Genomic DNA, 24,784 nt, shown 5'->3' on the forward strand with positions numbered 1-24,784 from the left:
TCCGGAAGGGGCATGTAAATTTCACCAGTCGTAGTAGGGAAATGCGCGGGGGATTTAAATATCCCCCGCGGCATTTAAATAAAAATGTCCGCCGCTTTTTTCCGGCTTTTAAAAAAGCCGGAAAAGAGCGTCTACACTGGCCCCGATCCTCCGGAAAAAGCGCCCTTTTCCGGAGGCTCTTATTCCTAAAGAGCCTCCGGAAAAGGGCGCTTTTTCCGGAGGATCGGGGCCAGTGTAGACGCTCTTTTCCGGCTTTTTTAAAAGCCGGAAAAAAGCGGCGGACATTTTTATTTAAATGCCGCAGGGGATATTTAAATCCCCCGCGCATTTCCCTACTACGACTGGTGAAATTTACATGCCCCTTCCGGAAAAGGGGCCAATGTAGACGTAGCCCAGGAGTGCTAGAAGTAAGTTTTACAGAACAAAGCCATATGAGAATGTGGAGTGGAGAAGTCTACAAGGCAAACTGTGACAAAGATAAGGGTTTACATGACAAATTGTGACAGACTAGGAGTATCCATGAACTTGAGATGGGAGGAATTGTAAGGGTCTTTGATTAGAGTTAATTTGATTTCTCTCTGTTACAGGGAGAGAGGCCTGGAAAACTTTTTAACCCTTACAGCAGTTTTCTTTCAGAGAGTTTTGATTTCTGCACAGTCCCCCCTTTAGACACAATTGGAGTTATTTGATTTTCCCCACAGTACCATCATGGCTTGGCTTAACCAAGTGAAAGAAGCAGTGAGATAAAAAGACATAGTTTAAAAAGTGGAAGTTAAATCCTAGTGAGGAAAATAGAAAGGAACATAAATTTTATCAAATTAAGTATAAAAATATAATAAGAAAAGCCAAAAAGGAGTTTGAAGAACAGCTAGCCATAAACTCAAAGTAATAGCAAAAGTACATCAGAAGCAGGAAGCCTGCTAAACAGCCAGGAGGGCCCCTGGACGATTTAGATGCCAAAGGAGCGTTCTAAGATGATAAAGTCATTGCGGAGAAGCTAAACGGATTATTTGCTTTGGTCTGCACAGCTGAGGATATTGGGGAAATTCTTAAACCTGAGCCATTCTTTTGAGGTAACAAATCTGAGGAATTGTCCCAGATTGAGGTGTCAATAAAGGAGGTTTTGGAACAGATTGATAAACTTAACAGTAACAAGTCACTGGGACCAGATGGCATTCAGCCAAGAGTTCTGAAAGAACTCAAATGTGAAATTGAGGAACTATTAACTGTGGTTTGTAACCTATCCTTTAAATCAGCTTCTGTACCTAATGACTAGAAGATAGCTAATGTGACACCAATATTTAAAAAGGGCTCTAGAGGTGATCCTGGCAATTACAGACTGGTAAGTCTAATGTCTGTACCGGGCAAATTAGTTGAAACTCTAGTAAAGAATAAAATTGTCAGACACCTGGATGAACACAATTTGTTGGGGAAAAGTCTACATGGTTTCTATAAAGGGAAATCATGCCTTACTAATCTACTAGAGTTCTTTCAGAGGGTAAACAAACATGTGGACAAGGGAGATCCAGTAGATATAGCTTACTTAGATTTCCAGAAAGCCTTTGACAAAGTCCCTCACCAAAGGCTCTTATGTAAAGTAAGTTGTCATGGGATAAGAGGGAAGGTCCTCTCATGGATTGATAATTGCGTCTAGTTCTGGGGCCCCTACTACAGAAAGGATGTGGACACAGTGGAGAGGATCCAGCGGAAGGTAACCAAAATGATTAGGGACTGGAGCACATGACTTACGAGGAGAGGCTTAGGGATTTGGGCTTATTTAGTCTGCAGAAGAGAAGAGTGAGGGGGGATTTGATAGCAGCCTTCAACTTCCTGAAGGGAGGTTCCAAAGAGGATGGAGAGAGGCTGTTCTCAGTAGTGACAGATGGCAGAACAAAGTGCAGAGGTCTCAAGTTACAGTAGGGGAGGTCTAGTTTGGATATTAGGAAAAACTATTTCACTAGGGGTATGTCTACACATCAGAGTTATTTTGGGATACCAAAGATATACCGAAATAGCTACCCCGCATCTTTTGAACATGTCCACTATTCCAAAATATAGCGGACGTGCTATTTCACCATCCCTGTAAACCTCATTGTACAAGGAGTAAGGGATAGTTCTTAATAGTACTTTATTCTAAATTTGGTGCTGTGTAGACAGCTCCAAATTTTGAAATAGCTTATTTTGAGTCTATTTCAAAATAGGCTATGCAATTTGCATAGCGCAAATTGCATATCTTATTTCGAGTTTAGGGTGCTTTGTGGCTGCACCAAAGAAGGGTGGTGAAGCACTGCAATGAGTTACCTAGGAAGGTGGTGGAATCTCCATCCCTAGAGGTGTTTAAGTCCTGGCTTGACAAAGCCCTGGCTGGGATGGCTTATTTGGGGTTGGTTCTGCTTTGGGTGGGGGGTTAGATTCAATAACCTCCTGAGGTCTCTTCCAGCTCTAAGATTCTGTGATTTTATGAACTGATTAAAAGACAGGAAACAAAGGGTAGGAATAAGTGGTCAGTTTTCAGAGTGGAGATAAGTAACTAGTGGGGTCCCCCAAGGGTCTGTACTGGGACCAGTCCTACTCAACCTATTTATAAATGATTTGGAGAAAGGGGTAATTAGTGAGGTGGCAAAATTTGCAGATGATACTAAACTGCTTTAGGTAGTTAAGGCCAAAGCAGACTGAGAAGAGCTTCAAAAAGATCTCACCAAACTAAGTGATTGGGCAACAAAATGGCAAATGAAATTTAATGTCGACAAATGTAAAGTAATGCACATTGGAAGAATAACCCCAACTATATAAACAATATGATGGGGACAAATTTAGCTACAACTACTCGAGAGAGAGACCTTGAAGTTATTGTGGATAGTTCTCTGAGAACATCCACTCAATGTGCAGTAACAGTCAAAAAAGCAGACAATGTTAGGAATCATTAAAAAAGGGATAGAGAATAAGACAGAGAACATCTTATTGCCGCTATATAAACCCATGACACACCTACATCTTGAATACTGTGTACAAATGTGGTCACCTCATCTCAAAAAAGATATCTTGGCATTGGAAAAGGTTCAGAAAAGGGCAACAAAAATGATTAGGGGTTTGGAATGGGTCTCATATGAAGAGAGATTTAAAAGACTTGGACTTTTCATCTTATAAAAGAGGAGATTAAGGGGGGGGATATGATAGAGGTCTATAAAATCATGACTGGTATGGAAAAAGTGAATAAGGAAAAGTTATTGACTTATTCTCACAATATAAGAACTAGGGGTCACCAAATGAAATTAATAGGCAGCATGTTTAAAACAAACAAAAGGAAGTTTTTCTTCACTCAGCACTAGTCCTGCCTGTGGAACTCCTTGCTAAAGGAGGTTTTGAAGACCAGGACTTTAACAGGGTTTAAGAAAGAACTAGATAAATTCATGGAGGTTAGGTCCATCAATGGCTGTTAGCCAGGATGGATAGGAATGGTGCCCCTACTCTCTATCACAGCAGTTCCCAAACTTTCCCATTTGACAATTCAGGAAGAATTGGTGACCCAAGGCAATTCAAAAACGGGGGGAGGAGGGCAGAGCCACCTGGGGACACACTTGGCGACCCTTTTGAAATGTAATGGCAACCCATATTTGGGTCCCGACCCATAAACCCTGCTCTATTGCTCTATTAGAGGCTGGGAATGGGTGACCGGAGAGGGACTGCTTGATGATTTTCTGTTCTGTTCATTCCCTCTGAGGCACCTGGTATTGGCCACTGTCGGCAGACAGGACACTGTACTGGATGGATCTTTGGTCTGACCCAGTGCGGCCATTCTTATGTTTTTCAATGTGTTGTTGTGTGCCATGAACATATCCTGCTGCTATACCCCTTGGGACTGTGGTAACCCTTTTTAGGCATGGCATTGCTAATTGCATTTAGTGGTGGTCAACTCTGTCATTTCCACTAATGTGCCGGAGTATTGGGGTAAAGTTCAGATGGAAAACAATTAAAATACCCCCCCGTATACATACCCGTTTGCACAATTCCAGGATGCGTTTTTTGTAATTTCTGAAATAACTATGATCAGCATTTTCTTCTTTTGTAACTCTCCTTATTACAGATTGCTGTTGTGGCTGTGATGTGCAAACCTCACAGGTGTCCGCACATTAACTTTACAGGGAACATATGTGTGTAAGTATGACTATTTGGATGAGCCAAAGGAGAAATGTGTTTTAGTATCTCTGTAATAAGGCTGGCCATGTGGAGTAGCATATGGTCACTGTTTCCATTTGGGGGTTTTTACAGACCATGGTTACTTCTGAAAGTCCACAGGGCGGCTTTCTGCAAGAGTGAAAACTTGTAGCAAGTTGAATCAAAATCCAGACTGCTGATGCATGGGTGTTAGGCAGAAACAAATCCTGTATTTGACATGCTTTTTTCCTTCCATGGGCTAAACCCTGCTTGTGTTAGTGGAAAAAGTTAGGTGAATACAAAGAGCTGGATATGGCCACTTGTTAATATTGAAGTACACATTGTGTTATTTTAGATGTTCATGTAGGTTTATAAAAATGCTGAAAAGGTTCCATGGCCATTCACGTAACTTAAAAAATACACCCTTAGTGCAGCAATTTGTGGTAATCTACCTTGAATCCCCCTCTGTTTGAACAACTCCTAGACATGCTGGTACAGTTCTCCTCCTTTTTCAAATGCCTGGTAAAATCGAGTTCCCTGCATGTTACTTTGCTCAGTGGTTTTCTAAACAATATGTCCTTGAATTCAAGCAACTACATAGAGCCGAGGTCACCAACTGGTAGATCGTGATCTACCGGTCGACCTCAGGGGCTCTAAGAGTCGCTCTTGAGCCCTCTCTGAACTGCGCGCCTGCGCAGTACATTTAAATTTGATTTCCTCATTTGAGGAGCAGCTACTCACCGAGCAACAACACAGGTGAGTAGCTGCGCGGAATGGTGGGATCTGGGAGGTTGGGAGGGCTTAAACACCACGGCCAGCTGACTGTGGCTTTCAGCTGAAAGAGGCTGCCCTGTGCTCCAGCTGATTGGGCGGCTTCTCCTCTGCGCCTGCCCGCGTGGGGCACCCTGGCTGAGTGCCATGGACAGCTGATGTACCATACTCCGTGGGCAGGTGCAGAGGAGAAGCCGCCCAATCAGCTGGAGCATGGTTCAGCCTCCTCCGGGCTGAACGCCACAGCCAGCTGGCCAGGCAGCTTCCCCTCTGCACCAGCCCACGTGGAGCATGGTGCACCTTGGCTGTGCACCTTGGCCAGCTGGCTGGGCAGCCGCTTCTCTTCGCTCCAGCCTGGCTGCCCTGCGCTCAGCCCGGAGGGAGTGGGGGTCGGAGGCTTCCCTCTGTGGCAGGTGTAGGGAACTCCTTGCCCCCAACCTTGTTCCCTCTCCCCTGCCCTAAACCTGTTCCCTGATCTCCTGCCCCCCTGTTCCCTCTCCCTTCCCCCCCCCCCCGCTGCATAAACCTGCCCCCCCCTCGCAGAAACCAGTTCCCTCTGGCACCCTGTCCCCTACTGCAGAAACCTGTCCCCCTGCCTTCCCCACTACAGAGACCTGTCCATCTGCTCCCCTCTGCAGAAACCTGTCCCCCCCCAGCACCCTGTCCCCTGCTGCAGAAACCTGTCTTTCTGGCACCCTGTCCCCTCTCCAGTGCCCCCACTGGCACCCTGTTCCCTGACCCAGAACTCACTAGCACCTCTCCCCAGTACTGTGTCCCCTGCTCCCGAATGACTTTTCTATGGGTCAGTGACCCCTGACTCAAGGCAGGTTCCCTGCCATTCTCATAAATATAGACAATGCAGAAACTTTTTGTGTTTAACATAGTATTTTATTTAAAAATGAAGCCGGGCCAAGCCCCCATCTGGCCACAACCACTCCTGTATTCCCCCTTCCCTAGTCCCTAGATCTGAGCCTATCAAACACTGGAACCCCCTGCCCTGAGCACCTCACATACCCAAATTCCTGCACCCTCACATCCACAAGCCTGTGGCTTGCTTAGTACCCCAACACTGCCTGGCCTGGAGCCCCCTCCCCGAGCCAGTGTCCCCTTCTCCACCTTCTCCTGCATCCAGATTTCCTTCCAGAGCTTACACCACTCACCCCTTCCCACACCCAAATCCCTCATTCCCACCCCAGAGACTACACATCCTGTCTCAACCCAGCAAGGGTCTGGCTAGACTGCAGGAGTTTTTCAGGATTCTGGAGATATCCCAGAAAAACTCTTCTGCATCCAGGGTTGTGTTTGTTCTTCCGCTTTTTTAGTGGAAGAGCAAACAGGCTCTTTCAGTCACCCCTATATTCCTCCTTCCACAAGGAATAAGGGGGTTTCCAAAAGAAGGGTTTTTTTTCTGACATTTGGTCCAGTCTAGACAGGCCAAATGTTGGAAAAACCTCTTCCTACAGGAGACATTTTTTTTTTTAAAGCAGCAGCATAAGGATTGGGGATAGCCAGTGATGGGAGGAGGAGAATAGAGAGGGGGCGCTTCAAGGAAGGGGCGGGGCTTCAAGGAAGGGGCAAGGCGGTAGATCTTGGCTTGGTCTGTCATTTAAAAAGTGATCTTGGGTGTAAAAAGGTTGGAGACCACTGACATAGAGGTATGGTTTTCCACTATCAATATTTAAATCACTAATGGTATCTGGAAATGAAATGAAGATCTTGTGTTAGCTTTACTTTGTAGCTGAAGGCTCTATCTGTTTTTTATATAGAGACACCCTAAATACTTCAGATATATTAAATTAAAGGTATCCTTTTTTATATACGGCATGGCTAATTTAATTATGATGTTTGAAAATGTGCTTCTTGTACACATTTAGAATTGCTTATAGTATCACTTTGTGTTCATTTTAATAAATCAGTGTTGTTCCCTAAATGAATAAAGTTGAGATGTGGTTTCTCTGAAATAATTTCAGACTTTTGGAAGGTATTTGTTGTACATGTTTTTGATATATATTTATTACAAATTATTTTAGGTAGTCAGTTACTTGACTGGTCTACATTTCTCACGTGTAGGATTACTATCCTGATCCCCTTTGATGTGTTAAGTAAAATATCTGTTGTGCAGTACTGGTGATGTTCTTTTTTACATGTAACTTTTTTTTTCTGCTATGGTGTAGCACCTATATAATGCTACGTGCCATTAATTCCTGGGAATAACAGTTGAAGTTGAGGATGCTTATTGCCATGCTAAATCACATCCTTACATTGTAGCGCACAAATGCAGATATAGGTCTCAGATAAATCAAGAGATTCTTTATTGTTTTGTGTTCTGACATTGGTGCAGGTTTGTGTGTGCCTCCTCATTCTCTTTTAATGCTTTCAGATACTGCCCTGGTGGACCTGATTCTGATTTTGAATACTCAACACAGTCTTACACTGGCTATGAGGTACTAACTTTGAGGGTTATGTTGTGGTGTCCCATTTTGTCTGTGAGATTGGGACAGGCTCCTTATTGCAAGCATGAAAAAAGAGAGGGGGAAAAGAGAAACATATGACTAATGAAACAATTGATGTTTTAGAGCTGGAAAAAAATTTGAATATTTTGTTAGCTTTTTTTTTCCTGTTAGGCATTAATGAAAGTTTTTCTTTTCCTACCAGTTTTATCATTCTCATGTTAGCAAAGATAAGTTTTCTTTCTTTTCCTGTTTCAGGCAGCTTTAAACTTAAAGGGACACTGGCAGGTTCCAAGTATGATTTCTCCAAAAGTTATTCTTCCTCATAAATATTGCCCGAGGAAACAGCTGACTGGAAACTTGCATGCTCTAAAGCCTGGCTTATTGTAACTCACTTTAACAAAGAATGGGCTCTTGGGGCTTTTTCCTCCCCACCCCCCCTTACCCTCCCTCTCCCCTTCATGGAGCGTGTGCTGTGATTGGCAGGTGGAAACTGTTGGCTTCTAATTAAAGTTTGAATTCTAGAAGCCTCTGCTGATTGGCTGAGCCTTGGTAGGGGGAGGGACTTTCAGGCACTCCAGGTCTTTATAAGGCAGTGGGCAAGCGACCAAGGAGCTTGCGAACAGGTGAGTGCTAACAGGGAGTTTAGAGAGGGAGTTGGGAAGGGGGCGAGGTTCTATTGCCTTTCTTTTTAAATCCCTTCTCCAGGACAGCAGCGATGGATGGTGATAGGTCTGATGTTACCTGCATGGCATGTGCCATGTTTGTTTTCCTCCCAGAAGAAAGAACGGATTTTATCTGCACGAAGTGCAAGCTGGTCGACATTTTGGAAGAAAAAATTAGAGGACTGGAGGCCCAAGTGTCGACTCTATGCTCGATCAGAGAGGATGAAGACTTCCTAGATAGAAGGCAGCGTTTAATCCTTCAAGCACGGCAGGCGGAGGAGCCAGAGAGGGCAGTATGTGACCAGGAAGAGAACTGGCAGCATGTAACTTCCAGAAGGGGGGAAAAGGCCAGCATGGGAATCCCCCAATGCTATTGGGGTAAGTAATCGCTTTCAGGCTCTCTCCACAGGCTCTGCAGTGGTGAATACTTTGGAAGGGACCTCACAAGGAAGAAACCAGAAGGGAACACCATCTACTGGAAGGCACGGGATGTGTAGTCCTAGGGATGGGGGTTCCATGGCCACCACCCCCAAAAGAAAATGATGGGTGGTGGTGGTCGGAGACTGCCTCCTAAGAGGGACTGAGCCATCCATCTGCCGTCTGGACCTGGAATCTCGAGAGGTGTGCTGCTTACCGGGAGCTCGCATTCAGGATGTGACTGAGAGGCTTACCAAACTGATCAAACCTTTGGATCGCTACCCCTTCCTGCTTCTCCACGTGGGAACTAATGATACGGCCAAGAATGACCTTGAGCGGGTTATTGCGTATTATGTAGCGCTGGGAAGAAGGATCCAAGAATTCGGAGCGCAAGTGGTATTCTCCTCCATCCTCCCTGTTGAAGGGAAAGGACTGGGCAGGAATCGTTGAATTGAGGACATAAATATGTGGTTGCGCAGGTGGTGTCGCAGAGAGGGCTTTGGTTTCTTTGACCATGGGACTCTGTTCCGGGCACAAGGATTGTTTGGAAGACATGGGATCCACCTAACGAAGAGAGGAAGGAGCATCTTTGCGGGCAGGCTTGCAAACCTAGTGAGGAGGGCTTTAAACTAGGTTCGTCGGGGGACGGTGACCAAAACCCTGAGGGGAGTGGGAAAGTCGGATACCGGGAAGAAATGCAGAGAGGAACAAGCAAGAAAGGAGGACCCATGTTTCGAATGGAGAAAATAGGGCAATCAACTGGTTACCTGAGGTGTTTGTACACTGATGCAAGAAGCCTGGGCAACAAACAGGATGAACTGAAGGCCCTGGCCCAGTCCAAGAAATATGTTTTAATTGGGATAACAGAGACTTGGTGGGATGACTCGCTTGACTGGAGCGCTGTCATGGAAGGGTATAGACTGTTCAGGAAGAACAGGCAGGGGAGAAAAGGAGGAGGAGTTGCACTATATGTAAAAGAGCACTATGATGTATAGTTCGAGAATGCCGGGGGGTTATCAGGAAGATGAAAGCGCAAATGGAATTGAGACTGGCTAAGGATGTGAAGGATACCAAGAAAGGTTTCTACAGGCATGTCAACAAGAAGAAGGTGATCAGAGAGGGTGTGCGGCCCCTAATGGATGAAGGAGGTAACTTAGTAACAGATGATGTGGGGAAAGCTGAAGTACTCAATGCTTTCTTTGCCTCTGTATTCACGGACAAGGTGGGCTCCCGGATTAATGCGCTAAGTGACGCAAGATGGGATGAAGATGGACAGCCCTTGGTGGGTAAAGAACAGATAGGAACTATTTAGAAAAGCTAAACATACACAAATCCATGGGTCCGGACTTAATGCATTCGAGGGTACTGAGGGAGTTGGCAAATGTCATTAAGGAGCCTTTGGCCATTATCTTTGAAAAGTTGTGGAGATCGGGAGAAATCCTGGATGATTGGAAAAAGGCAAATGTAGTGCCCATCTTCAAAAAAGGGAAGAAGGACAATCCAGGGAACTATAGGCTGGTCAGTCTTACCTCGGTTCCTTTAAAAATCACGGAAGGGATCCTTAAGGAATCCATTTTGAGGCACTTGGAAGAGAGGAAAGTGATTAGGAATAGTCAGCATTGATTCACAAAGGGCAAGTCGTGCCTGACCAATCTGTTTGGCTTCTATGATGAGGTAACTGGCTCTGTGGACGTGGGAAAGTCAGTGGATGTGATCTACCTTGACTTTAGCAAGGCTTTTGATATGGTCTCCCACAATATTGTTGCCAGCAAGTTAAGGGAATGTGGATTGGATAAATGGACGGTAAGATGGATAGAAAGATGGCTAGAAGGCTGGGTCCAGAGGGTAGTGATCAACGGCTCAATGTCAGGATGGCTGTCGGTTTCTAGCGGAGTGCCCCAAGTTTCGGTTCTAGGACGGGTTTTGTTCAATATCTTTATTAATGACCTGGATGAGGGGATGGATTGCACCCTCAGCAAGTTTGCGGATGACACTAAGCTAGGGGGAGAGGTAGATATGCTTGGGTGCAGAGTGACTTAGACAAATTGGAGGATTGGGCCACAAGAAATCTGATGAGGTTCAACAAGGACAAGTGCAGAGTCCTGCACTTGGGATGGAAGAATCCCAAGCATAGTGACAAGCTGGGGACCAACCGGTTAAGTAGTTGTTCTGCAGAAAAGGACCTGGGGGTTACAGTGGATGAGAAGCTGGATATGAGTCAACAGTGTGCTCTTGTAGCTAAGAAGGCTAATGGCATATTAGGTTGCATTAAGAGGAGCATTGCCAGCAGATCCAGAGATGTCATTATTCCCCTTTATTCGGCTTTGGTGAGGCCACATCTGGAGTATTATGTCCAGTTCTGGGCCCCCCACTACAAAAAGGATGTGGACGCATTGGAGAGGGTCCAGCGGAGGACAACCAAAATGATTAGGGGGCTGGAGCATATGACCTACAAGATGAGGCTGAGGGACTGGGTCTGTTTAGTCTGCAGAAGCGAAGAGTGAGGGGGGATTTGATAGCAGCCTTCAAGTACCTGAAGGGAGGTTCCAGAGAGGATGGAGAGAGGCTGTTCTCAGTAGTGACAGATAGTAGGACAAGGAGCAATGGTCTCAAGTTGTGGTGGGAGAGGTCCAGGTTGGATATTAGGAAAAACTATTTCACTAGGAGGGTGGTGAAGCACTGGAATGGGTTACCTAGGGAAGTAGTGGAGTCTCCATCCCTAGAGGTGTTTAAGTCTCAGTTTGACAAAGCCCTGGCCGGTTTGATTTAGTTGGGATTGGTCCTGCCTAGAGCAGGGGGCTGGACTTAATGACCTTCTGAAGTCTCTCCCAGAGCTATGATTCTTTGATTCTATTCTATGATTCTATAATCTGTAACTAAAATAAGAAAAAAATTCACTTACAAGTATCTTACTAAGTATCTTTAGTGTTCTGTGCTACTCTGGGGTTTGACACATTTGCACTAAAACCTCACTAATCTGCATATTTCATAGTGCAAAAAAAGTTCTTTCCTGCAGCTCAGCAAAAGTTGTAAAGCAGATGCTGTAGTGAGACTAAATTACTTAAACATTTTTTAAAAATGATTCATTCTATCTACCAGTATATTATAAAGTATCAAACATAGCTGAAAATAAGTAACAATTGTCAAAGTAAATGAGCTAAGTAGACTAAGATGTCCTTTTATCTTTAATTTTGTTCACTTGCTATTATCCAATATTCAGAGTTTGACAATGTCTTCTTCATTAGTGCAAATTAGGAAGTATGTATGTACAGAAAAACTTTCCTAATTCACAGTGATTGGAGACTCTTTAACACAAGTGTGCCTAAGTGTGTTTTCATATATTCAATTAGTATTCAGTGTCTCTGACACTGTGTAAGATAAAAAGAGACAGTCCGTGATGCACTAAGAAACTCAAATAATCATGGAAATGAGTTTTTAGGGATTTAATGAAAAGAGGGTGCTAGATAGCAAATCCAAGTCATTCCATACACAGGGAGCATCATAAAGGAGAAAAAGCAGTGAAATGAGAGTAGGAGACAATAATGAATGGAGCATCAAGACAACTCAGTAATTTTATAATCAGAATTTGCAGAGATACAATAATAAAAAACTGGTTCGTTGGGTCTAACCTCGAAAACTGGTGCTCAAGTAAAAATGATGTGAAAACCAACAAAATGACCTATTTCACTTGCATTACAATATGTAGGTGAAATACAGATTTGAATCTGATTTCTTGTATTGGTTAACATTCAGCAAACTATTATAATAGGATGAAGATCTTAATAATTATGTTTGTGAAAATAGAGTGTCCAACTAATAGTTAAAGATTCACATGTCTTGTTCCTTCTCAGTATGTTGTCAAGAAATAAGGTTTAAAAATGAATCCTCATGTTTCCCTTAGCCAACGTCTATGAGGGCCATTCGTGCCAGATACGATCCTTATCTCCAGACAAGACATCGAGTCGAACAGGTAAACATTTGCAATGAAGAGAACATGTAGTGTTTGAAAATAGTTGCAATAGTGCTGTTAGTTTCCAGCATTTTGAAAACAGCTTTTCAATTAAGACAGCAATCTCAGCGGTTACTGAATTATTTTGTTCAGTCTGGTGAGATTTGAGTTGTTCACACGTAAATATATCTATTTAAATTTATCTTTCTCTGCCCTCTATATTACATTGTTTTCATACATAAATACATGATGTTTAATTATGATGTTGTAACATCAAATTGCAAGCACCCACTTGAGCAACATATGTTATGCTGAAGTGCTTGTGTGCACAGCAGTATATTGGCAGGAGAGCTTCTCCTGCTGACATAGTTTCTGCTGTTCAAATTCTTTTCACCAGATGCACTGCAGTAGCGCATCTGTAGGAGTACAGCTGCAGCACTGTATATATAGACATTTCACACATACAGAATGGGAAGCGACTGTCTAGGAAGGAGTACAGCAGGAAGGGATCTAGAGGTCATAGTGGACCACAAGCTACATATGAGTCAACAGTGTGGTGCTGTTGCAAAAAAAGCAAACATGATTCTAGGATGCATTAACAGGTGTGTTGTCAGCAAGAGACGAGAAGTCGTTCTTCTACTCTACTCTGCGCTGATTACCATGTTTTAGCGTATGTAGCCCTTAGGTTATACATGTTTTTGCAAACGCCCCCCCCCCCCGCAGGGTATACATATCCGCGGGGTATACAAGTTTATTTTTACTCGCCTGCGCTGCACTCTCTGTTCCCCCTGCCTGAAGAAGGGTGGGTTGCGCCTGGCTGCGACTGCATGGAGCCTAGGCACGAGTGCGGCTCCCCTCCTGCAGTTTATCCTGGTATGTGCAATTACCTTAAAATAGCGTATACAACCCCCAGGTTATACACATCCACGGATTATCGAACCCTTTTTTTTACACATTCAGGAAAAACTGCGGGTTATGCCCAGGTGCAGGTTATATACGCTCATTTACGGTAGGCCTCAGTTGGAATATCGTGTCCAGTTCTGGGCACCACATTTCAAGAAAGATGTGGAGAAATTAGAGAAAGTCCAGAGAAGAGCAACAAGAATGATTAAAGGTCTAGAAAACATGACCTATGAAGGAAGGCTGAAAAAACTGGGCTTGTTTAGTTTGGAAAAGAGAATATTGAGAGCAGTTTTCAGGTATCTAAAAGGGCGTCACAAGGAGGAGGGAGAAAAAATGTTCTTCCTGGCCTCTGGTGATAGGACAAGAAGCAGTGGGCTTAAACTGTGGCAAGGGAGGTTTAGGTTGGACATTGGGAAAAAGTTCCTAACTGTCAGGGTAGTTAAACACTGGAATAAATTGCCTAGGGAAGTTGTGGAATCTCCATCTCTGGAGATATTTAAGAGTAGGTTAATTAAATGTCTATCAGGGATGGTCTAGACAGTACTGGGTCCTGCCATAAGGCCAGGGGACTGGACTCAGTGACCTCTCGAGGTCCCTTCTGGTCCTAGTGTTGTATGATTCTGTGTGGGCTTAGGTGTCACACTCTCTGTACCTTTCTGATTTGAGGAAGAGCTTGAAAGCTTGTAGCAGTCAGTTGCTATTCATAAGACTTGCAATCTTAAACGCTGTTTAGAGTTGGCTGTTTAGCCAATTTAAATAACATTTAGTCAGTTTCATATGTTAGACACACAAGGTGAGTGAGGTAATATCGTTTATTGGACCAATTAATGGGTAGCAGGTTTAAAACGAATAAAAGAAAGTTCTTCTTCACACAGCGTGTAGTCAACCTGTGGAACTCCTTGCCGGAGGAGGCTGTGAAGGCTAGGACTATAATAGAGTTTAAAGAGAAGCTAGATAATTTCATGGAGGTTAGGTCCATAAAAGGCTATTAGCCAGGGGATAAAATGGTGTCCTTGGCCTCTGTCTGTCAGAGGCTGGAGAGGGATGGCAGGAGACAAATCGCTTGATCATTGTCTTCGGTCCACCCTCTCTGGGGCACCTGGTGTTGGCCACTGTCGGCAGACAGGATACTGGGCTAGAAGGACCTTTGGTCTGATCCAGTACGGCCGTTCTTATGTTCTTATGTTCAATTTCTATGGAAAGTCTCAGAGGGGTAGCCATGTTATTCTGTATTGCAAAAACATCAAGGAGTCCTATGGCACCTTAGACTTCCTAGGACAGAAGCTTTCATGGGTAAAACCCACTTCATCAGATGAATTGGAGTGGTAGTTACAGAAGCAGGAGTACAGGCAGTCCCCGAGTTACGCGGATCCGACTTATGTCGGATCCGCAGTTACGAACGGGGTTCCTCTCCCTGGTCTCCAGCAGACCAGGGAGAGGAAGCAAAGCGGCGGAACACGTGGGCAGCGGACAGGGCTGTCCGCTGCCCACGCGCTCCGAGGCTTGGCTCTGCTTTGCCCCCCCCGTCCCCCTGGTCTGCAGACCGGGGGGGGGGGGCAAAGCAGAGCCAAGCCCCGGAGCGCCCGGCCAGCTGACAGCCCAGACGCGTCTGGGCTGTCAGCTGATCGCGCGCTCCGCGGCTTGGCTCTGCTTGGCTCTGCTTTGCCCCCCCCCCCCCCCCCCCGGTCTGCAGACCAGGGGGACGGCGGGGGGGGGGGGCAAAGCAGAGCAAAGCCGCGGAGCACGCGGGCAGTGGACAGCCACGGCGCGTCTGGGCTGTCCCGCTGCCCCCGTGCTCCGTGGCTTTGCTCCAGACACCTGTGGTACAGCAGCTGGGGCGCTGCCAGTTGGTCCCGTAGCGCCGCTCTGGGCGCTACTGGACCAACTGGGCAGCACCCCAGCTGTTCTGCCCCAGGCTCCTGATTCAGCCACTGCTGGTCAGATTCAGCCGCGGCTGAATCAGGACGCCTGGGGCAGAGCAGCTTGGGTGCTGCTGGGTTGGTCCAGTAACGCCGAGGAGCGGCGGCGCTACTGGACCAACCCAGCAGCACCCCAGCTGCTCTGCCCCAGGCATCCCCAAGTCAGCTGCTGCTGAAACTGACCAGTGGCTGACTACAGGAAGCTCCTGCCCCGGGCTTCCTGGAATCAGCCGCTGATCAGTTTCAGCAGCAGCTGACTTGGGGATGCCTGGGGTTCTTAAGTTGAATCTGTATGTAAGTCAGAACTGGCGTCCAGATTCAGCCGCTGTTGAAACTGATCAGTTTCAGCAGCGGCTGAATCTGGACGCCAGTTCCGACTTACATACAGATTCAACTTAAGAACAAACCTACAGTCCCTATCTTGTACGTAACCCGGGGACTGCCTGTATATATAAGGAAGAAGTTGCTTGTGTTAATGAAGCTAAATCAAGTCAGGGTGGAAGTGGGTCATTCACAGCATTTGGTCTGGAGATGTGAATATCCAGTGAGGAGAAATTGCTTTTGTAATGCATTAAGAACTAGATAAATTCATGGAAGAGCTAGATACATTCGCAGAGGTTAGGTCCATGACTACTTATTGACCAGAATGGATAGGAGTGGTGTCCCTAGCATATGGGTGACAGGAATCACTTGATGATTCCCTGTTCTGTTCACTCCCTCTGGACATCTGTCATTAGCCATTGTTTGAGAATAGGATACTGGGCTAGATGGATCTTTCCTCTGACTCAGGATGGCTGGTCTTATGTAATTGGTTGAGATCCTTATTCAGTCCTAAGTTGATAGTGTTGAATTTGCAAATTAATTCCAATGCAGCTGTCTCCCTTTGTAATTGGGCTTTGAAATTCTTTTGTAGAAGAAGGGCTACTTCAAATCCATTACTGAATGTCCAGGGAGGTTAGTTTTCCCCCTACAGGTTTGTGTGTTACCATTCCCAATGTTTGATTTGTGTCCATGTATCCTGTGGTGCAGAAACTGTCTGGTTTGGCCAGTTTACATGGCAGAGGGGCATTGTTGGCACTTGATGGCATAGATCAGATTACAGGATGTGCCGGTGGATGATTCCTGATGGTGTGGCTTATGTGGCTCTTAAGAGTGAGGGATTGTTTTCCAGGGTAGGTTGTAGATTGCCAATGATGCGCTGGAGGGATTTTTGCTGGGGGTTGTAGCTGACGACCAGTGATGTTCTGTTGTTTCTGAATTTCTGTTATCTCTGAATTTTGTGTAGTCCTCCTCTCCCCATCTCCTTGAACTCTCTTCTTCCAGTTTGAGCTTTCTTGTGGCATTGCACTGTCACTTGTGCTATCCCATCTATTTAGATCACTCTTCCACACATCATTTCTCTTTAAATTGTCTTTGTAAATCAAGGCTCTTAGAATAGGGTTATTAAGGCTGCTGTACACAAAAGCATTATTGATTTGGCATTTGAGTAAAGTTATGAAAGATTTGGTGTGCTAGATTTTCACTGGAGTCCCTTAGATACAAAGTCTTTCTCATAGCTATATTTAACTTTTTAGCTGAAGCAGCTGGGCCACAGTGTGGATAAGGTGGAATTCATCGTGATGGGAGGAACATTTATGGCCCTTCCTGAGGACTACAGAGATTACTTCATCCGAAACCTTCATGATGCTTTATCTGGACACACGTCCAACAACGTATCGGAAGCTGTCAAGTAAGCTTTTTTAAAACCTTAAGTTAGAATAGGAAAACAAATATTGAGTATGAAAGGGCTAAAATTTTCCAGCATGGGGTTTTTAAAGTAAGACTTTCTGTAGCGCTGGGCACCCACAAGTCCGCTGACTGAAAATCAGGCCTCTCTCATTGGTTTAATCATGAGTTTAGCTTGGGGGTCCAATTCTAGGCACTAAGCTGGAAAATGTTCTCCACTTTACATGCCTTTTTCTGTATGACATGGCATCAAATTTAACAGATGGTTTCTTAGGCTGGGAGTTTGCTTTCAGCTTGTATCTACAATAGTGGTTTTCAACCTTATTTCATTTTCAGACCCCTGTGATTACCTTTTACAGACCCTTATGCTAGGGATGTAAATCACATTTAATCAGTTAACCCTTAATGTCATATTCAATTAGTTAACCGCTTAAATGTGAGCAGGCTCTGCCATGGATGGGGACTGCTCTGGCTGAGTTGGAGCACGGGCTCTGACCGTCATGGATGGGGGCTGTTCTGGCTGGGCCGGGAGCCTGTTCCTGGGCCACCAATTAAGTATAACCGGTGTGCACTATTCAGTAAGGGTGATGCTTAACAGTTAACTGGCTAACCATTCACATCCCTGCCTTATACATGATCTGTGGATTCCTAGAGGTAGAAAACTAGTAATCTAAAATTAGCAAATATCAACAGTGTTTGTTGGACTGGAGTCCGAGAGGAGCCAGCTGAGGTTATTCAGTTAGGACCAAACTGCAAAAAATAAGGGAGCCAGTCTCCAAAGCTGGTAGTTATTTCAATATTTAGATTTACCAGGCCAGCACAAAACAGGTTCTGTGACACCTAACTGATTACCCAGTAGCCAGCTACACAGTTCCCTTACAGTAGGCTACCACCCACGTCAAATGTGATGGGGCTGACTGAAGGTCTTATTCATCACATAAGAAAGTTCTACCAGTCCCAAGGGATCAGTCACAGTGCCCTCCAGGTTAATGAATTTTTCAGATCTTACTGCAAATACACTATTATAGCCAATTCTTACTGTGTATTAATAAAGAAAGAAAAGATAGTACTGGTTAAAAGGTTAGTATCATAGCAGTCATGAATATACCGTATATTCCGGCGTACAAGACGACCTCTGAAGTTAAAAAACATCCCCCAAAAATCGGGGGTCGTCTTGTACGCCGGATGCCCCGCCGCCGGCTTCCCCCGAGGCTTTCAAAGCCGCGGAGGGGCTCCAGCGGGGGGGCAGCCCATGCGCGCCTGGGATGCCCCCCCGACGGCTTCCCCCGAGGCTTTCAAAGCCGCGGAGGGGCTCCGGCGGGGGGGGGGGGGCAGCCCAGGCGCTCCTGGCGGCTTTGCTCCCGGTGCCTCTGGTCTGCTGGGGACCATCTCCAGCAGACCAGGGACACCGGGAGCAAAGGAGGCGGAGGGGCGCTGGGGTATAAGATGAAACCCTATCTTTTAATTAAAAAGATAGGGGGTCGTCTTATACGCCCAGTCGCCCTATACGCCGGAAAATACGGTAGTTCGGAGATCAGATTTCACAGTAGTGTTGAGGAGCTTTTTAGTTGCAAATAGTTCTTACAGCATCAGTCCAGAGTTATCAATTCAGTGTCCATTTTAGGGGTGTCAGGGTATCCTGGGTTCTCAAATCTTGCAACTTGAAGCTTTGCCCCTGGAGCATTTAAGCAGATACGAGAGAAAAAGGATCAGGTCCAAGACACATTTATACAAAGCCAGGCTTCTCTTGACAGCTTAAAGTCATTAAATGAACAGTAGGTTATCCTGGAGACTTATTTAGCATAAGGCAAAAGTACCCTTTGACTGTCATTAACAAGTGATTAACAATATGTTTCCGAGATAATCCAATACAGTGTCGTAATTATATTTACAGTTCATTTAAATGTTAATATCTCCTTTTGATCTCTTGAGTGTACAGTATATACCATAGATAGGCGTTATTAGATTACCTTGTTAAACTTCTAATAATACACATGCAAACACACAAAACCTGCATGCATTATCTACTATTATGTCCCTAAAGGTTGAATTTGCGTCATTTATCTTGCAGAATGCTTGCGCTTTTAAGGCCATGAGCCACAGTTTGGTTTTGGGGTGCAAACTTTAAATTGTGTAGCATTTAAACAGCTGTATCCAGATAGCCGATTTAAATACCCACTTTTTGGCAAAGAAAAAGTATGTAGATATTCTTAAACCAGTTAAATAATGTAAGTGGATTGCAAAGTTTCCTTTCTAAAGTTCTTCATTTTGGGGTTGTGTGCGCACGGGTCACTTATGCATAATCTATCATCCTTCCCTCCCCTTGCCTCACGGTGGTGATGCAGATGTCTGCAGTTTCAAAGCTATAGATGTATTACTTTTGTTCCCTTGCTTTGTTTTGTGTAGTAAGGGATGATACTGGCCTGAATCCTCATATGAGAACCATTTTGACCTATTTCTTGAGGGCTGCTCATAAGAGATTGAAAAGACTCCTGTCACCTGAGGGCAATTGCTTGTTTTATAAAGATAAAATCACAAACCACCAGCCCTTAGAATGTCCCTTGACATCTGTTTCTCAAGCCCCAGTGAGCCCTCTTTATTGAGTGATGCAGTCTTTGCTGCAGATTTAAAGGTACAATATCCTCTTAAAAACATGCTTCTGTGTGAATATTTGTTATCTGTTATTGTACAGGTAACTCTTAAGTGCACCATAACTGAATAAGGTTGGAAAAAAATATTGTTTTCTTGTATACCTCATGCATAGTATTTTTCACAATTTTTTGATTCTTGTGGATCTTTCCCATAGTAACAGGGAAAACCACTTTAGAAAAGTGGGAGGTAAAAATCTCTCAAATTGTCAAGGAAGTCTTGGGAACAGCAGTAGAAACTTGAAACTACTTGAGCTTTTCTCAACTGTAGAGATTGATCATGTTCCTATAAGTTTTTAAACACTGTTAATTTTTCTTTGTATGGTATCGTCTTTTTAATTTGAGAGAGTTTGTGCATCTCTTTCTGTGTCCATCCGTCTGTGAGTCCCTTTTTTCAAGAACTTCTCCTAAACAGTAAGAGCTAAGACTATCAAATTTGGCATGTGGTTTTCTTTTATCATACTTTAAAGCAAGGCCTGGATTTGGTTGTGCCAGACTGAGATGTGCCTGGAATGTGAATATTTCTCATCAAACGGAAAGGGAGGAGCATGATAGCAGGGACAGTTTACCCATGAATGACTGCAGCAGGGCAACGAGTGTTCCAGCCTCAGGGAGCAGCTGCCAGCTGAGCAGTACGGCCCTCGCCACCCTGGCCTGCCTCAACCCCCACACTCCCAGTCTCTTGCCCTCCATCCCTCACACTTCCAGGCTCCTGCCCTGAAGGACCCAAGCAATGCTGGGCAAGTCTTGTAGTAAGAACATAAGAATGGCCATACTAGGTCAGACTAGTGGTCAGTCTAGCCCAGTGTCCTGTCTTCTAATCATGGCCAGTTCCAGATGCTTCAAAGGAAATGAACAGAACAGGCAGCTCTAGTAGTCAGAAGACACCAGCATGGTGTCCTGACAGGTCTCTTGGTATGTCCAGTGATGATAACTGTTCAGCTGCGGGCATGTGCTCTTCCTGTGCGTTGTGTTGATTTTGTGCAAGTAATCAACACAGCAGACTCTGAGAGAGCTCCCAAAGACCACAAAATCAGATGAGGATTAAAGGCACCAGGCTGGGTTTATTGTCAAACGACATACGGTAAATAGTTGTAAGTAGACTCTTCCAAACCACTATGCATATGTACCCCTGACAATGGACATGACTCAGAGAGAGGGCTCACTGCCAGTTAGGCTGGACAAAGACAGCTCCTCTAAAACACAGTTTTTTATACAGGTACAAACAAGTTACACATCACTCCTGATGTATCAGGTTGCCACATTCTGATGTAACCTAGATACCACCTATCACCTTGCATCTGATGGTTCGATTAGAACATCTCTATCCATCTGGCTGTCATTTTAGACCCTATCCTGAACCTGGGACAGTATGTCCTTGTTATCTGTGGGGAATGTGTAGGTACCAAGGTGATTCTTAACGAGGTGTTACCACCATCTTTCTGGTCTGTGCTTTCAATCTATACCCCATGCCAATTAGTATTTTAAGAGCAGGTACCTAGTAACAATTACTGCCTTACATCTGTGTCTATTACCATTTAGAGTTTTACCCTATCAGCCCTGTTCGTGCCAAGTTCTGTGAGCAGTGGCTTGCCTCTTGCTCACAGCTTAGCTTTGCTTTATATTAGCAGTCTTGACCATTGTTGGCTAGGCCTCAGGCCTCACACCAGGCCTCTGCTACATGGGCTTTTGTTTCAGGCCCTCATCTTACTACAGCAGTTATCAAGTGAGCCATCCCCTGCTGTTCTTTCCTAGCATGTGGCAGTCAAAGATTAAGGACACCCAGGCCATAGAGCTGTATCCCTGACCATCTTGGCTAATAGTCCTTGATGGACCTATTCTCCATGAATGTATCTAGGTCTTTTTAGAACCCTGGCAACAAGTTCTACAGGTTTACTGTGTGTTGTGTGAAGAAGTTAGGGTGACCTGATATTCAGAGCTTTGTCTTGTATAAGGACCTACAATCCCCCACCCTGGTCAGAATAAGTACTTCCTTATGTTTGATTTAAACCAGCTGCCTATTAATTTCATAGGGTGACTCCTTTATTATGTGGAGTGGTAAATAACACTCTTATTGACTTTCTTCACACCATACATAATATTATAAACCTCTGTTTATTTCAAGATAATTTTTATCACTGTGATTGAAAGTAGCAGTTGCTTTCTTCACTAGACCACAAGGGGGGTATATTGTGTTCTGTAAGCTGTGGGATAGTGCTTATGCTGTTTTAGTATGGATTTTAATTTTAACCTTTTAAATTACTTGGGGGTTTTCAAACATTTGAACACATATAGATCTTTTCCTTATTAATTAAATGGAGCTTTTTCTAGCATATGATAGGCTTGAATACTACAAATTGCAGAAAGTGATCAGAATAAAGTTTGGCAGTTACTTATATAAATGCTTTGTTTTCAGGGTGTCCTGATGAGATCAAATAGCATATTTGTTTAGATAAGACACCTCTGCTTTTCTTGCATGTGCCCTCACATAAATAACCACCTTCTTAGAGACTTGTGATTCTTCACCACCTTGACTTCTGAATAAGAAGCTATTCAATAGGAAAGTGCTTCATAACTTCTGAGGATGGCAGAATGAGCTGTTAGGAAATTAGAGAGGCCTCGTTAGTATAATCTCTTCTCATGCTAATGATGTGTGCATGTCAAAGCACAGCTGTGGTTCCTCTACTTTCTTGTCTTTCTCATTGTCTAAACAGGTCAGCACCTCACTGAACTCAGGCTCCCTTTTATATCCTAGCAGGCTAGGCTTGGAGGTACAACCTTCTACTGCATATCCCCAGCACTTGTGCCCTTCACTAGGGAAATTGGGCCCCAACCCCTTAAAGAGCCACCTGCCCCATGACAGCCCCCAATACCATCTGAGTGCCTCACCTTATTTTTAATAGCTCTGGTAGATAGGGAAGTGCTGTTAACCAAGCCCCATTTTCTAGACGGGGAATGGAGGAATAGAAAGATCGAAGTCCAAATCTCAAAGGTATTTGGACTTCCATTGATATTGGAGTGATTTGCCCAAGGTTCCACATGGGAGAGTAGGTCTGTATATAGTTAATTATCCAGCAGATTTTGAAAGGTAAAACTGCAGAGAGAAATGTAGCTTTTCAGGGGTCCCTGAAGTATTTTTGGGCTGTTAGGTCTGTGTAAGGATCATATTGAGAGATCCTTAATTAGCTATTTCCTACCTCATTGTCATAATTTAGTTCAATACTTTTAAGTGAAGAACTGAAGATAATGTGCTAAGTTTTAATTGGTGCCATTGACATCTTCAAGAGGAAACAACTGTTTAAAAATCTTCTGTCTTTCTGCAGAGGCAGTACTTTTTTCTATTATTTTAGGTTTAATTTGTTTCTGTTTTCCTCTGGAGGGCAGCAAATACTTTTGTTTTTATTCAAATTTAAAAAAAACCCGAAAAACAAAAGAAACTTGGCCAGTGTTTCCAGGTGGAATAGTCAGATCAACATAATCATAAACAAATTGGGAAAACCAGTGCATGTAATTCAAGGAAGTAAAAGTTCTGTAGGGCAAGTATTTGTGGATGAAGGATATTTTTGAAGGCACCATTGAGTGTCTCCTAGTCAGCTAATAACCTCTGAAATTGTTCCTGATTAAAACAGAGAGAATCATGAAGAGACGGATATAATTGCGTTGGGATTAGAATTCTTGTTGATATTTTAGATCTAAAATTCATTTGGGGGAAAGTGTAGAGGACCGTCTATTTTAATTCAGAAAATGTCATCTGCTTCAGCCGAATGGAGATTGCATGGCTCAAGGTCTGGCTACTAATAGCTTTTCACTGATACTGTCGGTCACTAGCTAAGCTTGTGTAGGCTGGTTAGAAACAAAGTTGTTAAATGTGATATCACTTAGCCTGGTCTCCTGCCAGTTCTCAGTGACAGATGTCTGCATACTATTTTTTTTCAGTAAATAGATCAAGAAATTTAAATAAGCGTGAAAATGAAACTACCTATCAAGGTGGTTCATCAAATGTAAATGTCTTGGTTGAGCTGCGTGAGGAAGGCTTGCTTTACCAATGCTCTAGTTTTCCTGTGGATAAACAGAATTGTGCATCATACAAATCACTTCAAATATTTAGATGAGAGAGAATAGGTAAAAAATTTTGAAGTGGCATTTCCTGATTAAGCTAGAGGCTGGATGATTGTGTGTTCATTGTGTCTTCTAGATAAGATATAAATTCATACTTCTTGGTTAACTTCATCATATATATCTGTTGTAGCAGATAATGGAAGATTGCTGTTCTCAGAATAACAGTATGTGCTGAGGATTAGCTTTATAGATCGACTGTATGATTTGAGGGTTCAGCCATTTTCCATTACAAAATTATCTTTTTGATTGGGTTCTTAAAAAAAAAACCTGTTGTGCGGTTTCTTACTTTATATTGTTGCTAATGCACTTGTCTCCATTTGTTGCTCCAGATTGTTGTAGCCTAGGGCCCTGACACTGTAGTCACTTCTTTGAGCTTGGGGGAAGAGATAGCTCAGTGGTTTGAGCATTGGCCTGCTAAACCCAGGGTTGTGAGTTCAGTCCTTGAGGGGGCCATTTGAGGGATCTGGGGCAAAGCTGTCAGGGACAGTACTTGGGCCTGCCCTGAAAGTAGGGCACTGGACTTGATGACCTTTCAAGGTCCCTTCCAGTTCCATGAGATAGGTATATCTCCATATATTATTATTAATAGCTGTTGAGATTTTCCTCCCTATAAAAATTGTCTAGACTCATTGGTCCTTGTACTGTGATCCCATTCACTGTTGTCAGACCATCCTACTAAAATGTTTCAAAACAGCATCCTGCAAATTGTCTTCTCCCAGAAAACTGAAGCACATGGGTCCAAGTCAGATAAGCGTGGACAAAACTTATTTTTCGGGATGGATTGAGCAGACAGTCACTTTTCCTTTTTGCCGCAAACATGAGATCTGACCAAGTGCCATTATTCTCATGAAGGTGACATGCTGACTTTTATATCAGAGTCACTGCTACAAATCTGAGAAGTTCACTCTGGCATCCTCATATTGGTGCTATGTTTTGAAGTTGTTACCGTCCTCTGTCTTATTTGCCTGCAATAATTTCTACTCAAAGAAGTGTTCTATGCCCTCATCCTCAGCATTCCCATAAGTTTATTACTTACTTAATTCCCCATTCTATGAAGGCTTGT

The 24,784-nt window shown here is 44.0% G+C and overlaps 1 protein-coding gene across 1 annotated transcript in view; it reads left to right on the top strand.

Moving 5' to 3' along the window:
- ELP3 (elongator acetyltransferase complex subunit 3) overlaps positions 1 to 24,784 on the top strand; it is a 157,034-nt gene that overhangs the window by 9,567 nt on the left and 122,683 nt on the right. Inside the window, exons 4-7 of the mRNA XM_075923284.1 lie at positions 4,085 to 4,155; positions 7,307 to 7,370; positions 12,360 to 12,428; positions 16,804 to 16,958. Of these exons, the coding sequence (XP_075779399.1) occupies positions 4,085 to 4,155; positions 7,307 to 7,370; positions 12,360 to 12,428; positions 16,804 to 16,958 (359 nt within the window). The remainder of the gene's footprint in view (positions 1 to 4,084; positions 4,156 to 7,306; positions 7,371 to 12,359; positions 12,429 to 16,803; positions 16,959 to 24,784) is intronic.

Source organism: Pelodiscus sinensis, chromosome 3 (assembly GCF_049634645.1).
Source record: "Pelodiscus sinensis isolate JC-2024 chromosome 3, ASM4963464v1, whole genome shotgun sequence".
Taxonomy (NCBI): Eukaryota; Metazoa; Chordata; order Testudines; family Trionychidae; genus Pelodiscus; species Pelodiscus sinensis.